This window comes from Pterocles gutturalis, unplaced genomic scaffold, assembly GCF_000699245.1.
Source record: "Pterocles gutturalis isolate BGI_N339 unplaced genomic scaffold, ASM69924v1 scaffold36532, whole genome shotgun sequence".
NCBI lineage: Eukaryota > Metazoa > Chordata > Aves > Pterocliformes > Pteroclidae > Pterocles > Pterocles gutturalis.
This window is the reverse complement of record NW_010109059.1, coordinates 48,193-71,664: the sequence shown is the minus strand read 5'-3', so window position 1 is coordinate 71,664 and position 23,472 is coordinate 48,193. Positions and strand designations below refer to the sequence as shown.

The 23,472-nt window shown below is 41.5% G+C and overlaps 1 protein-coding gene across 1 annotated transcript in view; it reads right to left on the bottom strand.

Annotated features, from left to right (window-relative positions):
- Nucleotides 1–9,841: 9,841 nt before the first annotated feature.
- The window catches only part of LOC104461319 (proton myo-inositol cotransporter-like), a 42,953-nt gene continuing 29,322 nt past the window's right edge, over nt 9,842–23,472 (bottom strand). Inside the window, exons 5-7 of the mRNA XM_010072861.1 lie at nt 11,516–11,637; nt 11,231–11,383; nt 9,842–10,068 (exon numbers count right to left, since the gene is read on the bottom strand). Coding sequence (XP_010071163.1) covers nt 9,842–10,068; nt 11,231–11,383; nt 11,516–11,637 — 502 coding nt within the window. The remainder of the gene's footprint in view (nt 10,069–11,230; nt 11,384–11,515; nt 11,638–23,472) is intronic.

Genomic DNA, 23,472 nt, shown 5'->3' with positions numbered 1-23,472 from the left:
GTTTTCTGGGAAGAGCTAAGTTTCATTTGACGGGAATCTCCTCTTTCTCAGTGGTAGCCTCAAATGGTGCTTTCTTCAGCTGGTACCTGAGCAGCTGATGTTATTTAAGCCACCAGTATTTGTAACTTGGAGTAATGACAGTCATCCTACTATACACATCCAGGCACCACTGGCTTTCTCTGAGGCAACCGTGTAAGCAGAGACATTCCTTGATCATCCATGTTAATCTTCCTGGAAGTGTGCTAAGCCTCTGGGGAGGCCACAGAAATGTCTGCATTTTTAACTGTGTTTGCTGAGAATCAGCTACAAGCTGAGTTTTGCTGGGGAAAAGGACAGAAGGGTACCTGCAATCAACCAAAACTCGGGAGCACTTGTTTGGCATTGGCACTCGAATGCCTCTAAATATAGATGGAAAGACTCACATTGAAAATGTTACCCGAAGCTTCAGTCAGAAGCAGTTTTAATATGCAGCTGGTATCTTTTTTTTTTTTTTTTTTTGCTATAAAATCTGCTCTAATGACAGTAACCTGCAAGGTAAGGATTTGGGTGAGCACTGACAGAAGTTTTGTTTCATTAGTGGGGCAGGTTATTCCTGTATGTTATTATGCCAAGAGCCTCCACAAACTTTGTAGAAATCCTCATTTCATTTTTGTGAAGGACTATCATTGTGGGAAATTAGAAGCTTAAGTCTTCATACAAGTGATTACTTCTTGGGTGGAAACTGTTTGTGAATTGTTTTTTTTTTTAAGTTTCAGCAAAGAGTAGACTCAGGAAGGAAGAAGTCTCCTGGAAAAAATATTTACTGCCACTGTGTCACACTCAGCACATGGGGGCTGCCCTGGCCAACAGACCCAGAGCTGTGGCTGTTTGTAGGAACAAGCCAATACATCATGTTGCAGAAGATTTACTCTGTTCCCCAGGCAGGAGTAATTCCCAGGGAACACGAGGTCTGTAAGGAGATTTGGTCTCAAGAGAAGCTGCGCTTCCTGCAAATGGATGAATTTTTGGAGATCCCCAGACCAGCTGAAGCTGGTGGGGATCTCTGAGCTTGCCCAGTCCAAGCTGTGCTGGGAGCAGGGCCAGCTGGAGCAGGATGCTCCAGGGACAGGGGGATCAACCACAGCAGGTGGGTGACCCCAGGGAAGCTGTGAGCAGCAGTTTCCTCCCTGTGCTGTGAGCAGGGCAGGAGCCTGGGGCTGGAGGAAGGGGAGCAGGGGGTACATGGAGAACAAGGCTGGGTGCTGCTGCCTGCCCCCATCTCCTCAGATCGCATCTGTCTCCACTCACCCACATTTCCCTGCAGCAATGAGGAGAAGAGACGTTTGACCTCAACACCAGCTTGTCCCTGAGCACCGCAGCCGCCCTGCCTGCCTCCGCTGTGGCAGCCCTGCAGCACTGCCTCGGGCTGGACTAACAACGGCCACTGGTCGTTCTCCCACCAGGGACCTGGTGGTCCTGATGCCCTCAGCACCTCTCTCTGAATTCCACCCTCCATAATGAAACCTCACGTACAGAGAGAATGTAGAAAGAGATCTCAGCTGACAACAAGCGGTGGCGTAAGAGAGGTCCCCACACTCTCCCATAACTGTCCTCAGACCTTATGCCCTGCTTCCTTCCTCCAGCTCCTGCTAGGGATTTGCTCCTTGCTCTTTCTGCTTGTGTTTCCTCAGCAACCTGATCCAATTTGAGTTTCACTATCGTCTTCATTACAAAGTTTAGCTAATCCAGCCCCCTCTGCCCTCAAACTGCTTGTGCATCTCCAGCCAGTTCCCCAAAACCCTCACTGATCCTTCAGGCATGGAACTTCCCCGACTCTCCATCCTCCTTTCATCGCCTTTGATGAAATTTAAGCAAGCGTGTAAACTCTCTTTCCAATGGGGATGGGTACGTGATTCACCGCTTTGCTGAAGGGGACCCCCCCCCCCCCCCCACCAAGGGATGTGCTCCCCAGCACCAGTGTGCTGCAGCTTCTACTCTCCTTACACCGTGTGCAACTCCTGCATCCTTGTGTTGATCTGTTTACTCAACATGATCGTTTTCTGAAGAATAATCCACAGACTAGGGCTTGCTTTAAAGTTTTAAATTTCCCTGGCCCCTTTTTTTGTTGCAATAAAATGCACTTGCTGCATGGTGATGGTCTTAGTATCTTATAGGTCATTTTGGATGCACACTCCTCTGTCTTCCTTCATACAACACACAACTTACCACTCCATATAAGACACCCTATCTCTCTGTCAGGATAAGGGTTGAGATGCCATGCATTTTGGGTCAAGAGAATATACACTGCAGCAGCTGAAGAGCCCGGGTGAGTTGGTGGAGGGAGCTCTGCGTGGGTAGGGGGTGGCTGGAGGGGGGCAGGGGGTGATGGGAGGGATGCGGTTCAGGAGAGGGTCACCAGCAGGTCTCTTCAACCAGCCCAGCTCAACTCAGCGGGGGACCACCCAGATCAGAGAAAAAGGATTTTTCTTTAAAGCTTACCTTTACCTTCCCCAGCTACTTCCTAAAATCTGTAGCAGCCTGGAAAGCAAGTGCTTCATGCCACTCAGAAAGCAAAGACTGTGCAGGACCGCAAGGATGACTTTGGTTTGGATGCAGCACCACCCAGCCTTGACACCCGAGAGGTCTGATCCTGCTCACACAGATTTGGGAGCAAGTACTGCTACTGCCTGCAGTTCAGTTCTGCAGATGGGAGAATCCATTCAGCAGAAATCAGTCCATCAGTGGTTGTTTTGTGATAGCAGCTGGAGCAGAGAAGCACAGGAGAAAGCAAAAAAACGTAGCGTTTGACAGGGGAGCCACCAGCTTTTCATTATCCCACAAAGCCACCAAGTGGTTTGGATGACAAGTGATCTGAACTGCAGCCACTCATCACCTTAATAAGCCAGAAACCTGAAGACAGAACTTGTCAGTGCAAAATGATCAGCTTCCTCCCTCCCGTCTCAGAGATAAGCTCTGCGGCAGATAGAGGTTTGTGGAGCTGACTCCTGCTGCCAGCATCTCCCCATCAGCCGTACTGCTGCCAGCTGTGTGATCTCTCTGCAGCCTGAACCAAAAGGCTACAGCTCTGTCAGGGGCAACTGGATCTTGCAAAGATTCCATCGTGGTACCTGCAGTAGGTGGAGGTCATAGGACCCACTTCCAATTGGTCTAGGGGGTGCGATTCCTCTCCAGCACGGGAGAGTGCAGCAAGGGCAGCCCCCAGCACGGCACAGCCACCATGCTGCTGCTCTCTGTTAATAATCGAACCAGTTTAAGGAATTTTCTTAATAAAACACATAGAGTTAGGACATTTCCTTATTATAAATGAGCAACTTCTGCCCTTTTCCCGCTCAATAATCAAGACTGAAGGTATAAATTGCTGTCACAAAACTGGTCTGTGTTTGGATAGGCCATTGAAAACCCAGGGGAGGACATCGGGACAGTTGGAGCTCTGCACAGCTGCGTTCAGCTCTTCAAACAAATCCTCCAGGAAGGAAGGGACACTCATCCGCTGTGCCATCATCACAGAAATGCTCTCTGATTTGAAAGGTATCATATTATGATCATATTCAAAGTTATTATCATCCTTTACTTATTTCAGACTAGCCCATGGGCTATTTTAACTCCTTTTGCTGAGCAATGCAATTTTGCAACCCTAAAAGGTGACCCAAACACCTAAACAAAGGAAACCTTGAGAGAGATTCTGTAATTAAGTATCTCACCTTTTATTTTGTTCATTTACAATTCTGGCACTGACAATTCTTTGAAGATATTTATTTTTATGTAAAGACCAAACTTCATTAAAGCAATCAGAACAGAAGTCAATTAAATAATTTTACATCACTTAAATTTCAGAAAATGTACAACACTTTCATACATTATAGGCTTGACTGGTTGCAGAAGGAAATGGCACATGTTTGACATGGTTAAGAAATAACTCGGACAACCCGACAATTAGTTTTGCCAATACCGTAACACACACCCAGGGATTACAGTGTGCCTGATGGCATCGTGTGCATGTTATTACTCAACACAGAAGTATTACTATCAATTTGGTCTCCAATAATGTCTCAAATATTCTGGGTAGAATTTGTCACAGAAAGATCCAGTTAAGGGTTTTGTAGGGGTGTGAGACTCACAATGGAAAGCGGAGACGTGACTTGTGCCACTTCCCAGCCATGCCCTGGACCAGCAGGACACTGAGCACACGGAGAATATCAAGCATATGAACAATCCTATTGATTTCATGGGGACTACTTGAACACTTAAAATCAAACAGACGGCAGGCGTGCACTAGGCAGGGCCTGCGGTGTAACGCAGCGTCCCAGCACCATGAAACCACCTCGCTTCACACCTGCTGAGGATCCATGAGGTTTCTCCTGCAGAAGTCACAACGATGGTCATACATACATTCAGTCCTCTCCAAAGTCTGTGCAATGTTTAAGGCAGCAAGAGAAATTTGCCTTTATTTTAACATTTCAGAAAACTATGTTTCCTTTAGAAATAGGTGGACGGTATTCATAATTAAACAGTGTGTCCATTATTTATACAAATGCGATGAAAGGCCAAACCAAATTTTGACAAACTGTATGTCATTGAGGAATGTAACTGAACTGGAGTTGAAGTTTTAGAATGACACGTGCCAGATCATTCATATATAACACAGCGTCAAGGGACACTGTGAAGAAGCGGGATCTAGATGAAATCTGTATTCTTGAGGCCTGATGCTGGTCAAACTTCCCCTGGTGTAAGTGAGCTCTACTGAAGCCAATGAGTGAGCACCTCTGATGAGAGGTGTGAGTAAGATTAAAAACATGCCGCTGGTTCACACTAACAGGTCATTGTAGCTAAAGTATATTCTCATATACAGAACTCTGGAACACTATTAACACCCATTTACAAAACACTACAGTGATGGTTATTGGCACATAAAAACCTCCTTCTCTATATGAAAACATACACAAAATAGATAAGAATTGCCATTTTTTTCAGGCTTTTAAAATCTATATATAGTTGCCTTTAAGGAGTTTTAACCCCCAGTATCACAAACAACAATATTTCTTTAACAATGTTCACCTAGATTTTACTGTGCTGACATTTGTAACACTGCCACAACCTAGACCACTTCGTGGATTATGCTGAACTGTACTGTACACAAGGCGATGAAGATCGATAGAAAACCACTAAGATCTCTGCACAAAAACGTGACTTGTTAAAATCCAGAGAATGAGTCACTTTATAGGCAGCAGCTACATGTAAGCTGTAAATGTTACCCGCAATAAAAACACATTTTGCCATAAAGCACATATTGTGGCATTATCTGCTTCTGGCCTGGTACACAAAGCTCAATTTTCTTCCCAATGCAGAGGAATGGGTTCGGTTAGCTTAACTCTCACAGAAAAAAGTGCACAAATGTCTTACTCTTTAAAGTGCTTTGCAGAACTGTCTCTTCTGCCTTGATTTCCACCCCGAGATCTCTCTGTGCTGTGAAGACTCTGCCTCTTTCTCGCACAGTGATGTTCAGCTAACAAAGCCTCTCATGTAAAATTTCAAGATCATGTTAGAAGAGTGTTGATATTGAGGAGTAGAAATTGGGTATAAAGCCAAGAGGTACAGGGTCTATCTTTTATTAGCCTGCTGCATGCCTGTGGGACTGCGCCCAACACCCCCATGGCCAAAGGAAAGACCCTTGCTCAGGGCCAGCAGCAGCCTCTGAGAGTCAAAACTTCTCCCCAGTGCTTGACCCAAGTGACTGAGAAGGACAAAAGAGATTTCAACAAGGAAAAAAGTACTAGTTTTTCAAAGTACATTGTAAAACTCTCACCTCCATGTAGGCATGGGACAGGAGCACTTGTGTGCTTCTTCCCCCCGAGTCTGACGGTCCCCCCGATCCCATCCACAGGACCAAGAACAGTCCCTTGGTCCCACTGCCCTTGTCCCAGATGGGAGACAAGTCAGAGACCGCTCCTTTTGGCTACAACACCCTTCTCTTCTGAAACATGACTTCGTGGGGCTTTCGATGCACCGATTCTTTCTTCTCCCCTCCCAACCCTAACTCCTACACCAGTGAAATGCTGCATTTACCACCTCATGCAAAAATAAGTCAGTGTCGGAGCAAAGATCCTTGGAATGTATCCTCTCTTGTCCCAAAATTTCTGACAGGTCTGCCACTGCAGCTCACAAGGTAGCAACGTCTCTGAGAGAGATCTACCTAAAGGTGCATGCGGCATGCGCAGCAATGCAACTTCAGCCCTCCAACTGAGTCCTGTGGCTTTGCTTTGTTTCTATGTCTATTTTCAAGACAGATTTGCTTCTTCTGTTAAAAGATGGTTTTGATCAACAAAGTGACAAGGGGAGGAAACAAGTGGCAAATTATCTCAACCTCCCCCCAACACTTCTGAATTTCAACACAGTGAACAAACTACTGTATGTGAATTAAAGTGAATTACATTTTAAAAGATTAAAAATGCATCAGGACTTGTTTCTTTTATACTTGCTGTTAGATCACAACATGTAGAGTCAGTAGAATAATCAGAATTAAAATATCTCAAATTTTGTTGTGTGTAATCAATACGCCCAACTCTACCAGCAGTACTACTCTAGCATTCCTGATGCACAGAATACCTGAATTAAGTGTGCAATCCTCGTGAAGGACTTTCTGCAGAAAGCTTTTAGTAAAACGATATTGTGCTTAGACATACTATTTATGCTACTTCATAAATTAAAAACCTGTCATAAGAAATTACGCAGCTACACCATATTTTTATTCTTTTATCTGGAATGTTACTAAGTCTACCTTTAGCAAAAATTTCTTAAAACATGCACAAATATAAAAAATCTTTGCAAAATAGAAACATTTATTTAATTTTCTTCATACACTATAAATGTTCACAGATTCTAAAAATAAAACCCTAATTGCGTAAGATTAATCTCAAGTAATTGATCCCATTTTATTATACATGATGCTTGGTACTAGGTTCACTGTTTCCAAGGTATGGAATGTTGTCTTGGGGTAAAGCAACACTAAAAGGAAGACTTAAACCCAACTCTCTGTGGGTGGGAAAGGGAGCATGACAATAAAGAAGCCAATATATTTTGCACCCTCATAGCCAGCAGTAATGATGAATAAAATGCACGTTTCAATCATTTTACCTCGAGAAAAAGGGCATGGGATGCAAACCTCCATAAAACTGCTTTCAGTAAGATTGAGCTTGTTGAGAAAACGAGCCCAGGGCCGTACGCGACTAAGTGCCACTTTTGAGAATATCCATGAAACAAGGCTGGCACAGAGAGACGGTCTGCTGCTGCTGCTAAGAAGCCCCAGCACTGCCTGCAAAACAGAAGAGGCTGATGTTGTGACAGCGACCTGGCCAGTGACCTTGCTTTGGTTATGCCCAGTGCTGTTTCCTCTACCTGTGGACACAAGCGCGACGAAGCGCGAGGTCAGCACCGGCTCCATGCACAGGGACACCTTCCCTGGCTTACACCCTGCCCCAGCAAAACCCATCATGCAAGGGAATGTTCAGAGGTGTAACAGTGAGCACAGGCTCATGCTTTTGGGGGGGATCGGAACCATAAGCCCCTATTCCTAGAAGCCAGTAAATACCCACTGAGACACCTGTCAACCACGTAAGCACAAGTGGGGCGTTACGCACCTATTCACACGCTGTTCTGGGTAACGAAAGGGTCTTCAAACACACATTTTTTGGTTTCAAGAAGAAACCAACTTGTCCTTGAAACTATTTTGTTCTCATCTGCGCCAAGCATCCCTTTTTCTCACTTCAGGTGCTGCACCTTCTGTGAAGGTTTCAAAGAGGTGACAGCCTAACGGAGACATCCTGTGGTGGGTGCATTTGTAGATAAGTCTGGAGACCTGAGCATTTGGAAACAACTAATGCTCTCAAGCATAAAAATATGTGTGCTTGATGGGGAGGCAAGACAGAAGGTGTGAGAATCCAGCCCTCTCACCACGCAAGATGTTCAAGGTCAAGCTGCTCTTCTCAATGAATTGTTTGAAATTCCCTCTGTCTGCTATGCTTTCCCCTTTTAGTCCCAGTCAAGTCACAGAAAGATGCTTTAAAATGTTTTCTTTCCAATAATATTTCTTTGATTAATGAAGTAAAAAAGAAAATAATGCAAAATACACCCAATTGTTGAATGTCAATAATTGGATAGTAAGAACTCCCCCCCCCAGAATATCAGATAACATAATGTCAGACTTCTTTACTACAACAAAACCCCAAGTTATCCAATAAAAATACTTTAGAACAAATGTCCAGTCTCAGTTTTGACACTAATCCTACATTCAAAATATTTTTCAACCTAAGCCCACAGAGCAAATCTATAAAACCTAATGAACCCAACAACTTCTTTAATCTTTACACAATGAAAAATAAATGGATTTTTACCAAACAAATGGGGGGCAGTCCACAGGCAGAGGAGGTTTTCCATGCTCTATCATGAAACAAATGTCTCAAAGATAAGAATTTGAATTGTTGATGCTTTCAAATTCATATCTCTGAAGATTTAAAGCCGTGAGGACAGGGCAAGGAAAAATAAACCCATAACGTTTTTATGTAGCTGCATAAAATTCAATTTGCCAAGGCAAGCAATCATGGCAGGTGAATAAAATACCATTAATATTTTCACTACCATGCTAAAAGCAGCCAAGTTGATTTTTGTGGCTGACATTTTCTTGACAATTTTGCAATGCTTCGGTAAGGCAATTAATATGAGATGTAGGCTTAGGCCCATTGCTAATATTTCTCTTCAGATCCAGCAAGATACTGGTTTACTAAGGGCATTTGAAGGAAAAATGTGCTGGGATTAATTTACTCTGCACATATGAAGGTAAACTGAAGGCAATATGATTATTCACGAGCAAAAGGCGCAAGAGGGATGGCCAGCGCGCATTTAGCAGTGCACAACCTCTCCCCTCCTTTTCTTTCTTCTAGCTAGTGATATTTTGAGTTCAAAACTAGGCATGAAGCCAAACATTCAAGTGCAAAAAAGGAAAACAAAAATATTTTTTTTTACAACTAACTGAAGCCTCTACATTGTACCTAGCAATATATACCAGTTCATTTGTTTGTACATGTGGCCACATACTTAGTTCTGTTTTCCTGCTGTCAGGTGGTTAATTTTGGCAGTTTCTCTCACAAGCACCAACTCCCGACTGTAGTGTGTACTCAAGAGCAGCAGTGGCTAGGAAACCTGGTGTAGCACGGACGTACGCCACCCTAATGAACTTCCACCTAGGTGAGTATGGCTCTCTACTTGTTATCTCACATAAATAAAAATGGAAATTCTCTTAGGGTAAATTAGGGAAATGTTCCCTCCAATAGATAGAGCAGATATTTGTATTTTCCTGATCAGACCTTTTAAATGGTTACTGTGACAGCAACTTGTGCATTTGTCACTCATATCGCCCAGCAGAGCTATTTCCTAGGCTACTATGGGATGGGGATCCGACAGATGTTGGCTGCTTTCTGATTAGCTACTGTATTATTTTATCTTTTGTCAGTATTGAAGATAAGGACAACCCCTGACAATCCAGGATAGCCTTCTGTATTCATGGTACTGTGCACCCTACTAAACACCTTGAGATGGTGCAGCATCACGCACCCTCGGTGAATTCACATAATCGTGGAATGCAATCTCTTTTGGAAGCCATTGCTTTGAGTTATCAAGAAAACACTAGCATATCGAATTTCCTCCCCAGTGGAGCATTTTTGAACATGAAGGCATTTTTATCTAGACAGCAGAAAGGAGAACCAGACCAGAAGCAGGGCAGTGAGGTCATCAGAGAGCTGCTTTTCCCCCAGAAGGCTTTTAAATGATTAAATACATCAGCAGCTGAAAATTATTCCACATCAGAAGCATCATTGTCAGAGAGATGGTAATTACTTCCCTTCACCCGAATATACTCAATATACCTCCCTTCATCAGAATCTGCCATCCCACATGTACATAGCCTGTTTTCAAACAAAGATTCAATTTCCTCTAGTTTTTTCCCTTTAGTCTCAGGAAGGCAGCCGTAGATAAAAACCAGTCCCAAGGCAGCAAACCCCGCATAGAGGAAGAAGGCTCCTGCAATGTAAAAAATATGCACTGTCAGTTACAGAAGTTCCCATCCCTTCTCTGCTCCAGAGCAGAGAGGAGCAGCAAAAGCAGGAGGCTGCGGATATCAAAGGAGTGCGTAACAGCAAAGGCTGGAGCAGCATCATTAAAACAACGAGCTGTGGGGCTGCAGGTGTAGGAGAAGACTGCTTTATTGCGTTGTTCCACAAGAGAGTAAATTAACAAAAGCAATTTCATTTCACATGGAAGATAATACACATCCTTTCTGGGCAAGTCATTCTGCTGTTAAAATAAACACCAATTAAACAATTGCCCAACAAAACAAAGCAGATATGAAAGGCAAGAACTTTCTTAGTTAATCTAAACAGCGAAGGACACACTAAGATGATCCTCTAAAATTAGAAACTTCAGCAAAAAAGAAACAGTCAGGATTAAAATAATGCTTGTGACTCTTACACCTAATTATTATTTAAAAGTCCTCTGCAGAGACTATTAGCAGTGAGATGAGCTCCTTCCCCCCACCACCCACCTTACCGAGGGGGGCAGAGAAGGTACCAAAGGACCAACCAACATCTACCTGCCATGTGTTTCTGGACTGATGGCTCAAAGAAATGATAAGCAGAGCTGAAAGGCTCTGTACTAGTAATGATGTGAAGGTCACATCCACTCCCTAGCAGCTTAATGTAATTTAAATGACTTGTACTGGAGTGGCTGAGCAGTAATCTGACAAACCCTGTAGGCTCCAGTAGACAGGTCTTAATCAATAGCTGAGAGTGGGGCAGTAGCATCTTACACACCTATTTCTGCAAGGACCATCTGATAGTGGCCTTGGATGCCATCATAAGCTGGAAAATTGCGCACACTGTCTCCCTAAGTGGGCATCAGCATATTTCACTAAGTCAAAAGTGTTTTTTTTCCAGCTTCCCTGTTTTAATCAACTCTCTAGATTCTCAGTTAAGGACAGAAAGAAAAGTTTCTTATGAAGGCTGGACCAAACTCTGTAATCCAGGCAGGCCGTATCAGGTCTCTAGGCTTACTAAACCATGGTGGGTTGGGAACACTGCATTCACCATGGACATCTCACAGCAAAACCAACTGAGTGACCTAGAATCAGCAGAAAATCTGTGCACCAATGGTAGTACTGCATACACGGACACACACTGTTTCTTACCATAATACGTCAGATATTCAGCTGTATGCAGAAATGTCAGTGACACAAGCACGTTGAAAACCCAGTTGACTCCAGAGGAACACGCATTTCCTGTACTTCTAGCCCAAAGCGGGTAAATTTCAGAATTGACGGTCCAGGGCATAGGACCCATCCCTAAGAATAAGCAAAAAAGACCCATCTCAGTTTAATGGCTAGACTTAAAAGTACATTTAACATGTAGCCTCACTATTCAACATTGTATCTTTAAATTTTTTAACTTATATTCAAAACCAAGTGTTTGCTTACCAGGTGCAAAGAAAACCAAGTACAAAATAAGGCCCAGAAGTGCTGTCCAAGAGTATGGAGTGGGGCAGAAATTGTACGCCCAAAACAAACCTTCCTTTTTGAATACTGTTTCATTTGAACACCTGAAAAATAATAAACAACTTTGTATTAACGAATTTTCAGGGAAATGGGTGATATCTCAATATAAACATGGCACATAATGTCTTATGAAAAGCTGAGAAATGTACAATTAAGATGAAAAAATTTAATCCCTGTTCATTTATCAAAATCTTTGAGCCAAGTGTCACATTCTGAAATGTGCTTTTTCTCTAGCCTGGTCTTAGGAAGAGTAACCAGCAGAACCCCTGAATTTAAATCCCTGAATTTAAACACTTGCCTTCTCTCTACAGATGTCCTTCAAATGACTAGTCTTTACTACACAAATGGTGATATCAAAGCCAATGAGACTATTCACACAAATATCACACAGTGCAAAAAGAGCTGCAGCAGAAGGACTTTGAGCTAAAGATGCCACATGCAAGGATTTCAGGTCAAATGAAAGTTAGTCCTTACATCATTGATGAACTCACTATATCCTGCACACTCTGGGTGTAATCAGTAATGCCTATGGAGTGCGTCAAGGTTAATGAAGTCATAAGGAAAAGAGGTGTATACTTTCCTTTCTATGCAGTGTAAAAAATTTAGAAGAAGGCGGCATTTCTAATTAGACAGTAAAAATAAGAATCAGACCAGAGGCAAATCGTGCCTGAGCTACTGAAAGAAAAAGCGTCTCTATTCCAAGGACTATGTGGAAACTACATATTTCAAGGAATAGGTACAAAACCAGGTATTTTCATCTGACTGCCAATAATATAATGTATTTTAAAGGAATACTGCAACTTTATTTTTTGTTATAATTTTTTTTAATTAGTATTTGTTAAAAGGGACAAGAAGACATACCTGTAATTAGAGAAACTTTTCATCTGCAACCACATCAACTGCTACAGTTGAAAAACCATTTACTTTTAGGAGAGAAGACTTAGGTAGACACAACTCTTTCATATGCAAACAATGTCGGTTACTTGAAGAAATCACAGAGAGCTGAACATCTGTCTGGGTTATGATTTCCAGATTAGCTGAGCACTTATGTGAAGGATATGATCCTCTTGACAGTGGGAAAACCAGATGAAGATGAAGATGCCTGCAATGGCCGATAGCTGGGCAAGGAGTGGCGAGATGGTGGAGCAACCGACACTCTGAAATGTTTCAGAGGGCCCACCACCATTGTAGTTGACTTTCAAAAGCAATTTCCAATGAAACACATCTCCTCTAACCTTTCTGTTAAGAAAGAACCAGCCAGCTCTAGGTTGAACTGGAATGTGCTAAGCACTGATGGCTAACCCACCGCCACTCCTGGGGCAGAAATCTTCCTTACATTGGCATGGATGTACCAACAGGACAACATTTAAAGCATCACCGTGAAGTCCCAAACCCAATTTCAGGACAGGTGGAAATCCAATGTTCAAATACATTTAAAAGAGAGAGGATCATTCCCTGTTAGCATTCACCCTGATGCGTCCCTGCCACTCTACGTACTCCTCACCGCATGCGGGTTAAATCAGGTTTAAGCTGTGTCCCAGGTACAATATGTATAGAAGACTGAACTGTGCTGGAAAACCGTCCATATGTTCAAACTGGAAGTTCCTTACATGTCAAGGAAATTGTGTTTGAAAGATTAATTACTGAAGACCTGGTGACCCCAGCTCCTGCTCAGCCCCCCATAGCTGCCCGCTGTGCATCTGCACTACTGTGAAATCACAGGCTGGCTCCGTTTCACATTGTTTTAACAACATCACTTTTGCTTCTTTCGCTTTTACTCTAATTTCATTTGCATGTGTTTGGTAATGAATACAAGCTGATTAGCATTTTAAAACATCTTGATGCCGAGATTGGTTTCTCCATTCTGTCCAGACAGATCGGCAGCTCCTCAGAGAGGAGCCCTGTGCGTTCTCTTGAACACTACTGTAAACAAAGACATACTTGGTTTATTAACTTGCATCCATCTCCATCAGTGCAAACCAACCTGCTGATTCACACAGACACAACTGCCAGGAGGTCTGGATGTTTCCTTCCCATACCATCTTTCCCCAGATGTGTCCTACTTTTGAGAGAGTGGAACATAAATGAGATGAAGGAAAACTAGATGTCTCCAAAGCCTCCCATGGCTGAAGCTACTCGTCTGTTCTCTGTTGTCTGCCCATAACCGAGAGGAAATTCTATTGCAAGAAAGCAGATTCAGTGCATTGAAACCGGAAAAACAGCACTCAAGACTGGATTTAACAGAAACTTCACAGTAATAAACTCTGCTTTGCTTATCCTTCAGTAGTAAACCACCACAGAACACAGAGTAAAAGCAAAGATAACTGCATCTGCTAGCAGCCTGCAGCGCTGGATACATTTAAAAGTAACACTCCTTCAAGGCTGGAGACTTGTTCTAGCTCTGTTACTGTGCTAATTCTACTGCTGTATTACTATTTCTACAAGATTGCTGAATAATATATTAATACTTACTGTATAATGTACTATCAGATAAAATTATGAATTTTGTCCGGCATGAAGGGAGCATCTATGATGGAAAGTGGATGAGCAGCTACCCATCACTTCACAAGCTGAAATGCACAGAGGAAAAGGCCCTGCAAACAGCTTACAGGTGAAATGATGCAGTCAGGTACTGGTGCAAAGTGTTTGCAAATACCAATTTGCTAGGTAATAGTCGTATCAGTTCAAACAGTGTAAGAGACACCACACCATTTCCTCTAAAATTACCGCCGAAGTGAAAACATGATAGTGCCACATTGAAAATCTTTACCGTGAATTTCTTTTGTTACATATTTTCCACAGATAATTTAAGATGCACATCTGTTCTAATTAGTGAAAACCTGACCTTCCAATAACTGATGCTAACAATTTGACTGACTGGAAAGAAATCAGAACAGCAGCAGATTTCTAAATTACAGGCATTACATACTTGGTTTCATAATCACAGAATCCATCCTTTATCAGATACGGTCTGTAGTTCAAAAGATCTAAAGCTTTGCTCCCCACCTCCTGAAATTACCTTCATACAGCACATCAAAAAGGGAAGAGAAGAAGAGTTGGTGTGGGTGCTTTAAAATGTTACTGCTAATGACAAGAGGATGAAACAGGATAAGACCATTTCCTTGATAATCAATCTAAATTTTCTCAATACTTGAGTCAATTTGGCAGCAGAATAATTCTGAAGCACAACACTGAAAACCACAGACAGGGAAATGGCTAGGCAGCACAGAGCACAGGCAAGGGAGCAGAGCACATGACAGAGACCCAGCAGATTTTCTCCACAAATTTCTATTAATTTTTGCTTTGCTGTAGAGTGAGGACTGCGTAGCCCTAAAGATACGGCTTTTGTGGGAATTATATGTTTCATTCTGAACAGTTTATGTATTTTTAGTATGAATGCTGCTGACTTCTCATTGTCTTTTAAGCCCTTCAGAAGCATCTTAAATGGATCTAAATCAAAAGACTTAAAAGGTCAAAATTCGAATCAAATCAGGCCAAGGAAATAAATTAGCTCTAAAGAAAATCACTAATGTGATCATTCATCTCCTTAAAATGCTTGTTAGAATAGGCATATTTCAAAATTACACATTCTGCTCCGAGATAAACTTTAACATCAGGTGCTGATGGTACAGAAAGATTTTAGACCTAATTCACAATTTCACTAATCCCCCATTTCTTTGTTCTAACAAGAGTAAAACTACCTGAGGACTGCTCTTATGCCAGACTTTTGTGTCTGGGTTATCAAGATGATGATAATCTACAATTCACCAACTTGGTCTCCACTGTAACACAAATATGTTGGATTTTAAACAATCTCCTTTAAAGAGATTTTTAAAGTCTCCTGTGCAGACTGCTGACTTTCCTATCATGCCAATCCAACTGAACAATATAAATTTATGCCAAGCTTACTGACTCATCTTTTCACCTGAAGGCTGGTCATGGAAAGGACCGAGGACCAAACAGACATAATTTAGAGTAGCTACTGTTTGGACTGAGAAAGGTTTTTGTGGAAGATGCTTGGGAACAAAGATTATTTATCCACAAGCAATTATTCTGTAGAAGAATCTGGACCTTGACATTTGGGCTAGTTCTCACAACTTCAAGCCCCTCTTTCTCTGCTAAAGATAATTAGTTGTCTGAACAGGCTCCTAACTATCTTTAAATTACTCAAAGGACAGAATGTATTAAGGTACCAGGTTAACTGTTTAGTAATTTAATGGTAGTCAGACATGTAACTAAGCAGAACTTTGGAAACTGCCTCTATCCTGTCCATTAACTGTCTTCTCTAATCCATCCATACACATTCAAAATAGTTACATTAGCACAACCCATAGAAAGAAGTGAAAACCATAAGGTATAGTTTCACTATAAATCAGTATATTCTGATTTAAAGAAAAATCTCTGTTCCTTTCAGTGCTTGATTTTTATATATACATTTGCTAAGATGCTATCTGAAGTATCGAGCAAAGCATAACTCTTTCTTGAAGGCCAGCAGATGAATTTAAACCAGACTCATGTCTGAATCAATACTTGCTAAGCTTTCTCACAATGCCCCAGCTACTGGCTTCTGTGCCTCTGAAAAGATGTAGCTCCATGCCTCTCTGGACAAGTTTACATCAATCGTGCACTTTACACAGAGAAATAACTCATCCATTAAACCAGATGTTGCTAAAAATATGCAGATGAAGCTTCTTACACCAGATGATGGCAATTTAAAAAATTAGAAAAGAACAAACAGATGCAGCCTTGAAAAAATGTACCCATAAAATTTCACGGTATTCAGCGAGACATTGCTTAACGTTCATTACACAAAAACACCGGCAGCATTTAGGGACACTCATTGAAGCCTTTTGCTATAACTGGTAAAGAGTTTTTAAAATATTAGCACACACTTCAAAAACTTGGAAAAATAGTTTAGCGCACAGCAAGAAAGCAAATTGCACCTCAGCAGATTGCTGATGCATTTGCACATGACTATAAGACAGTTTTTATCACACTGAGGCCCCCTGCTATAGAATCTATCTGTTATACCTATAGAGCTGTGGGTGACATCCTGCACAAAGAACAGAAACCAGGACACTTTAATGGGTAACAGTTATTTTAATTGCCGCTGTGAAATATTTAAAAAAATCTTAAACTGAAGAGACAAAGACAGTTCCTTTCTCTACACAACACTTCCCATGCCAAGTAAGTTTAGTAGCAGCTACTAGGGCTAGAACAATACCAACAGGAAAACTATTCTCCTCCAGCTGAATGACTGGCACTTTATACTCTGCAGCTGGGAAATTGAAAACACATATTCAAAGAAAAATTTAAAGAGTAAAAACAAAACCAGAAGCTTGGTTGCTTTGCCCATTACAGACCCAAAAAGTTTAGAGGTGCCTTCTTTATTGCGTGCTGTAGGGTAAGAAATGAATTTCTAATAACGTTTTGCATTTAAATCAGCATTTCTTACATTTCTTCTGCTTGGAAGCAGCACATAACATATACAGAAATAACTGTCAATTATTCACACTGAGCATCTTTTCCCTTTCTGGCTGTTATCTTTTGATCCCTCTTTTATCTGTTCTCTTACAAAAGAAACCAAGACTCTACAGACTGCTAAAATCTTCTAAAATCAATCACAAGGAATATTTCACCATCACTCACACAATTAAATTAAAAAATTACTTAATATTTAATTTACCCAAGCAGAAGACATTACTGAAATAATTACTTCACAGTAGTACCTCTCTCTAAGACATAACTGCCTTCCATCATGCTTGGATGGGCGTACTCTTTGCTGGCTGAAAACCTGGCTGGATGGCCAGACCCAAAGAGTTGTGGTGAATGGGGTTAAATCCAGTTGGCACCTGATCACAAGTACTGTTCCCCAGGGCTCAGTACTGGGGCCAGTTCTGTTCAATATCTTTATCAATGATCTGGACAAGGGGATCGAGTGCACCCTCAGGAAGTTTGCAGATGACACCAAGTTGGGTGGGAGTGTTGACCTGCTCGAGGGTGGGAAGACTCTGCAGCAGGGTCTGGACAGGCTGGATCGATGGGCCGAGGGCAGCTGTGTGAGGTTCAACAAGGCTCAGTGCTGGGTCCTGCTCTTGGGTCACACCAACCCCCTGCAACGCTACAGGCTTGGGGAAGAGTGGCTGGAAAGCTGCCTGGTGGAAAATGACCCGGGGATGTTGGTCAACAGCTGGCTGAGTACGAGCCAGCAGTGTGCCCAGGTGGCCAAGAAGACCAATAGCATCTTGGCTTGTATCAGAAACAGTGTGGCCAGCAGTTCTCCGATAGGAACCACATCAATGGGGTTCTTAACTGTTGCCGTTCTGGATGTTTCAGTATTTTTGTAACCACGTATTGTGGATTCTGAAGGGTGGACAACACCGTTGCTGCATCTCTGGCCACAGGAAGAAGCTCAGCTGTCTGACAGTGCCAGGTGGGACATTCATTACCTGTGGGTCTGAGCAAGCAGCTTTTGTGTGATTAGAGAACTCTAATTTCCCGATAAAAGTTACTCAGTTTTGGATTTGTTTCTGGGCTGAAGGTTCTCCTTCATATTGCTGTATCCTAGTCCCACCCTCTCAAAGTTCAGCCTGCTGTTCCATTAGACTTATCATACAGGTGTGCCTTCCAAGTTCTGCTGGCTGCTTCAAGGCTGTTGGTTAGACCTTCCCACTCTGCTGTCACACCGCAAGTGTGGCAAGCTTCATTTTTCATCATATCTACCAGGAGGGGAGAGACAAATCTCTGCTACTACCAGAACACAGTCCGACAAGTTTGCTCATCGTCTTTTGCGCTCTCCTTACCTTGAGAAACAAACTCAAACCAGGCAAAGACAGAACAACACTTATACGTTAAAGCCCAACCATCCAAGATTTCACAACAAGTGGCAGCACCCATTAGGTACACATGTACACCAGTCCCAGCTACAGCACACTTAAAAACTGGGAGCAGAAGTAAGCAAATATCTGTTTTTCATTATAGGACATACAATTACCTTAGTCTCACTACACACAGATTGACCGATTGTTTTTCCCAAGCTTTTTCCTACTCTCCCAAAGTATCAGGTGGCACTAAAAGTGTCAGGAAACGTTTGACATCTCTGTGCTCTACAGCATGCCCTACCCTAGTTCTAATTCCGATCCTGACTGGACACACTTGGTTAACCCCAGTACTAATTAAAAATAACTAGTCATAATTAAATTTCATGACTTCATAATCATGATCAAATCATAAATTATTCAAATATTATACTAACAAGACATAAACTTGTGAGAGGTCATAAAACTATGAAAAATAATAATCTGTTCACTTAACAAACCACCAGTCATATCTACAGAATTTTTATGGGCAAAATTCAAATTAAAACCTGATCAAAATGCTAAATCTTAATCAGTTTTGAGCATAAGCATCTTCGCTGAATATCACTGTCTTTCATGCCTTTCTACCTATGATCATTTTAATTACTTTAATCATTAGACAATAGGTCACAATTTCAAAATATGGTATTTTGTTTTTCTTTTTAACATTGGACACTTCCAGGTACAAAATCAGCTGGTCATCTGAGGAAGAAAAGAAGGAATATGGCTTATTTCTTTCATTTTTTTGTGAAAACCTTCAAAATTGCCCCCATTTTCAACAAAGGAATGAAATAACATAAAGAAAGGAAGAGAAAGATCGTATTTGGTTTGCTTTGTTTTTGTTAAAAAAAGAACTTTTTGCATTGTATTCTGGAAAAGAATTATTAAAAATAGTTATAGATTAAAGAAAATTAGTATCTTATAAAAATAATTTAAATCAAAACCTCAAATATCTAAATACATTACTGCACAAACTGGGTGCACAGAGGTCTGATCTATATCCATTTATAACCAAGTCTAAGACTATACTTCAACAAACAGCAGGCAGAAGATGAATTGGTTAACACCCAGCTAAGGGGTTCATGGTTTGAAATCATAGCTGTAAAGACTAGATGTGGTATTCTCAAGCTAAGAAGCCATGACAAAAATGGGTTTATGACATATGCCCACAAGACTACCTTAAAGTTTGAAACTGTAAAATTCAGTAACACCAACAGCAGCGAGTGATAATTCTAAGATGGAAAATAAAATACCAGTGTATATGATAAATAAACAAAAGTACAATCTGGTAATTACTTCTGGAGAGATTCTTCATAAAACTGAGTAAATTAAGTAATTTAAACTTTAAAGATACCTTTTTGTAAAAACAATTTTTTAAAAAATATATATTCTGAAGAGCTTTTTCTCAGTTTAAAGTATGACTCACTTACTAGCTTGACATGTTGACATCTAGTTGCAGAAAATATTTCTCCAAAATAGCAGAGAAAGCTTCTCTGGAACTACATGTCACAGAAGGTTAAAGTTACAGCAAGGTAACATTAAAGGAGAAGCAAAGCCCACATCTGCTAAATGTTTTAATGAGAAGACATAAGAATATATTTTTGCAACTTTAAAGATCGTTTTGTGTATTTAAAGCTAACAAGGAGTATGAAAAAGCAGCAATGAAAGAGTGCACCGTTACAAGTAAGGCTCAGAAGGAAACAGCAGGCAGTGTAAGATTTCTGCCACCTTCCCCCCTCTCCAATAGCTTACAGACAACTTACATCTCTGCAGTTTAAAGACCAAGACCTTCAGTAATTCTGCCTGTTTTTTCATTTGTAGAATGCAAAGCCTGATCTCAAAATAACAAAGATAACCACACAGTGGTTCACCAGCACTAAACTATCTGACAGTCTTTAGCGAAATATTCTTAGTAGGCATATAAACCTTGGGTTTGTCCCTTTTATTGACTGGCATATCCTGTTGCTAAAGTTTGTGCTGAAACCAGGACAGTGCCTCTACAAGATGCTGTGCCTGCTGGTTCACTGAAATTTCATCTCTTGCCACAAAACTTTGTTTGTTCATGTCCTTGAACAACACTACTAACCCTAAATCTTTTACTTCTTTTATTCGTCTTTTAAGACAGATTTTAACTGTTTCTTGCAGCTTCCAAACCACTGATGTGCATGAAAACTCCAACCACTTTATATACACAGAGGTGGGCTCCAGTAGAGTACCATCAGCAAGTCATGAAGCCTCCCAGATTCCAGTGCTGTATTTTAAAAAGTCTAAGCCAATCCTCACAAAAAGGAAGATCCAGTAAGAGACAGAGAAATGGTTACTTCGGTCCTAATTCTCATACTGAAAAATTTCTGTTGGTTAACGCTGTAATTTTCACTAATTCTTTCAAGTATCATCGACTCTCGAAGAACTTCACTGAGGTGCAGATTAGCAAAAAATGTTTAGAAATTTGGGTAAGTACGATGGAAATAATACTGCCCAACATTTTGAAGCCTTTGTCATGATTGATAGATATTTTAATACTACAGTAGTATCAACAAATATAACTAAAACACTGCATTCTACCAGATGGAGTGGAAAAAGTGCCACGATGTGGTAGAGGGCAAGACCCACTGCTATAACACCTCAAGCATCACGCATTCGTGTGCGTGTCTGGACGGAGGTGTGACGTGTTGGGGCTGTGGCTCAGTGACGTGACTTGCAAGCACAGCAGTTGGTGGGACAAGAGAATTATTGCTGCCACTGCCTCGGCGACTGCCGCAAATCCTCCCTTCAATCGTGTTCACAGCAATCAAGCTCAAACTGAAAAGAAACATCTTGTGCCACAGCACGGGTGCAGGCACATGGTAAGCCCTCACAAGAAACGGCAACTGGGAATATTTAATTGCTCGTGAAATTGATGCCATTTCAGAAATATTAAGCAACACAAGCACAAAGCTATCTCTACATGACAACCAGCAAAAAGGTAGTGCAGAAGCATTCAGAAAACAATATGAGCTATTACTTCCCTCCCAGCAGCCATCAGGGTTGAGAAAGACTCATGGACTCCCTGTGACCCCAGAATGTGCTTTAAAGTTTGTTTAGTGGCTTTTCAGTAGTCATACAGAAACAGTTCACTTTTGGAACAACCAGCTTCAGCAATGAGTGTGCATACACACCTGTGCCTTCCTCCAGTCGCTGCCGGCTTCCCTCATTTCTCTGAAAGGAGGGAGTGCTCATTTGGCCATTTCTTCTGACAGACAAACCTTTGGGGGATCTCAGTGATGTGAGTTAACTGGACAGTGCCTACCAGCCACCCTGGGGGGCTCCCGGAGCCAACCCGTGCTGCACAACGCTTCCCACTGAAAACCAGAGGGATTTGGTCCCTCTCTGTTACAGGTGCCTGCCTGCAGGCAGGCTTCATTCTGTTCGAGCTCTTTCAGGACAAAAATGCTCATAAATGTAGGACTCTCAAGTACATTTGTTAAAGACAGACTGGCACTTAGTACCCATGGTAGACTAGCATATTAAATATTTTGGTTGTGTGCAAAGCCCTCTCTGCAGCTCAGTGCTCCGGGTTCTGCTGCTCCCAAAGGTTTTGTGTGGAAGTTCTGGGTCATCCCTGATCTGACATGAGCTTACAGACAGAGCACCAGGCTCCAACCAAATTACTGACAGAAATGAGGTAATCAAATTGGAGAATTTATAGCTTCCGTTTCCAGATCTGAAAGTATTTAGTCTTTCTGATCCTATCTCCTCGCATGAATACTTAATAATTAAATTACCGAAACAAATTGGCCTGAAGATTATGGTGTCAAACGCAGCATTTTAGAATTTCATGCAAGTTTACTATAAAATAAATCTCTACTTGATGTTTTATCTCATTTGTTTTTGCACCTGATTTTACATTTAATTTATTTAATAATTAGCATTTCTAAAGTTCTTTTGGTTACAACAGAAATATCGACCAGCTGTCTATTCACTGTATCAGTTCTCCCAGGAGATACATCTTTCCTCTGGTATTTGAAGACAGATCGCCTCAGTGAATACCGGTGGAAAGGGCTGAGCCCTTTAACCCTAATAACAAGTATCAATATTTTAATATTAATTAAAGTATTATTAATGGAGCAGCGTGCAAGAATTGCTGGGATGATGTAACAAAGTCTATTCCGTAAAACACAGGCAAAGGCCAGCTGCAAGTAAGGAACAACAAGGAACAGCACCTTTTACTCTACCAGTCAAGAAACTAAAAGACAGCTCAAGGTCAAAATTCTAGACATCTGAAGTTGAGCAAAACAAACTCTTTCCAGACTTTTTATTCTTACCCGCACTTAGAAGTAACCTTTATCGACGCTTGTGTCAGTAGCATTACCAAAGGAACGTCATCAGCATCTCAAGAGCATCACTTGAGTTAGAATTGCCAAAAGTCACTCCAAGCCCATGGTCAAAAAAGACCAAAGACAAAGAAAGCAAGGTTGATGTTGTAACACAGTATGAAGGTAACTTAGCAGAAACTGGAAGTTCAACCTCCAAATGAAACAAGTTCTATTTCAGTGTTACAATCTTCTTTTTCAGAATGCTTCCAAACACTCCAGAAAACAATAAAAAAACCAACAAAAAAGTATTGCTTTTAATTACCCCAAAATCTTTAGATGTACAAAGGTATTGCAAAAAATGTATTTTCATGTTGAAACCTGGTATATGAAGTTAGTAAAGAATGGAGAGATTTTATAGCTCAATTTAGAACAACAAAGCAAATCCCATCCAAACCTCAAACTCAAAACACAGATGGGACATGCTGACACAATTATAAGAAGCTACCAGATGTGGCACTGAATGGTGAGCACTACTGATTCAATTCATCATCCAGATAACTTAATTGCCAAGTTCCAGCCCTGTAAGCTGCGGAAAGGCTGCCTGCCTTGTAAGCAGAGCGCCCGGCGGGCAGCCCGGGTCAGGCTCTGCTGCTACAGGCACACTGCTGAGATTTTAAAGCTAGTTCATTTATCGCTTATACCACGCAGCAGTCCCTGCACCTCACAG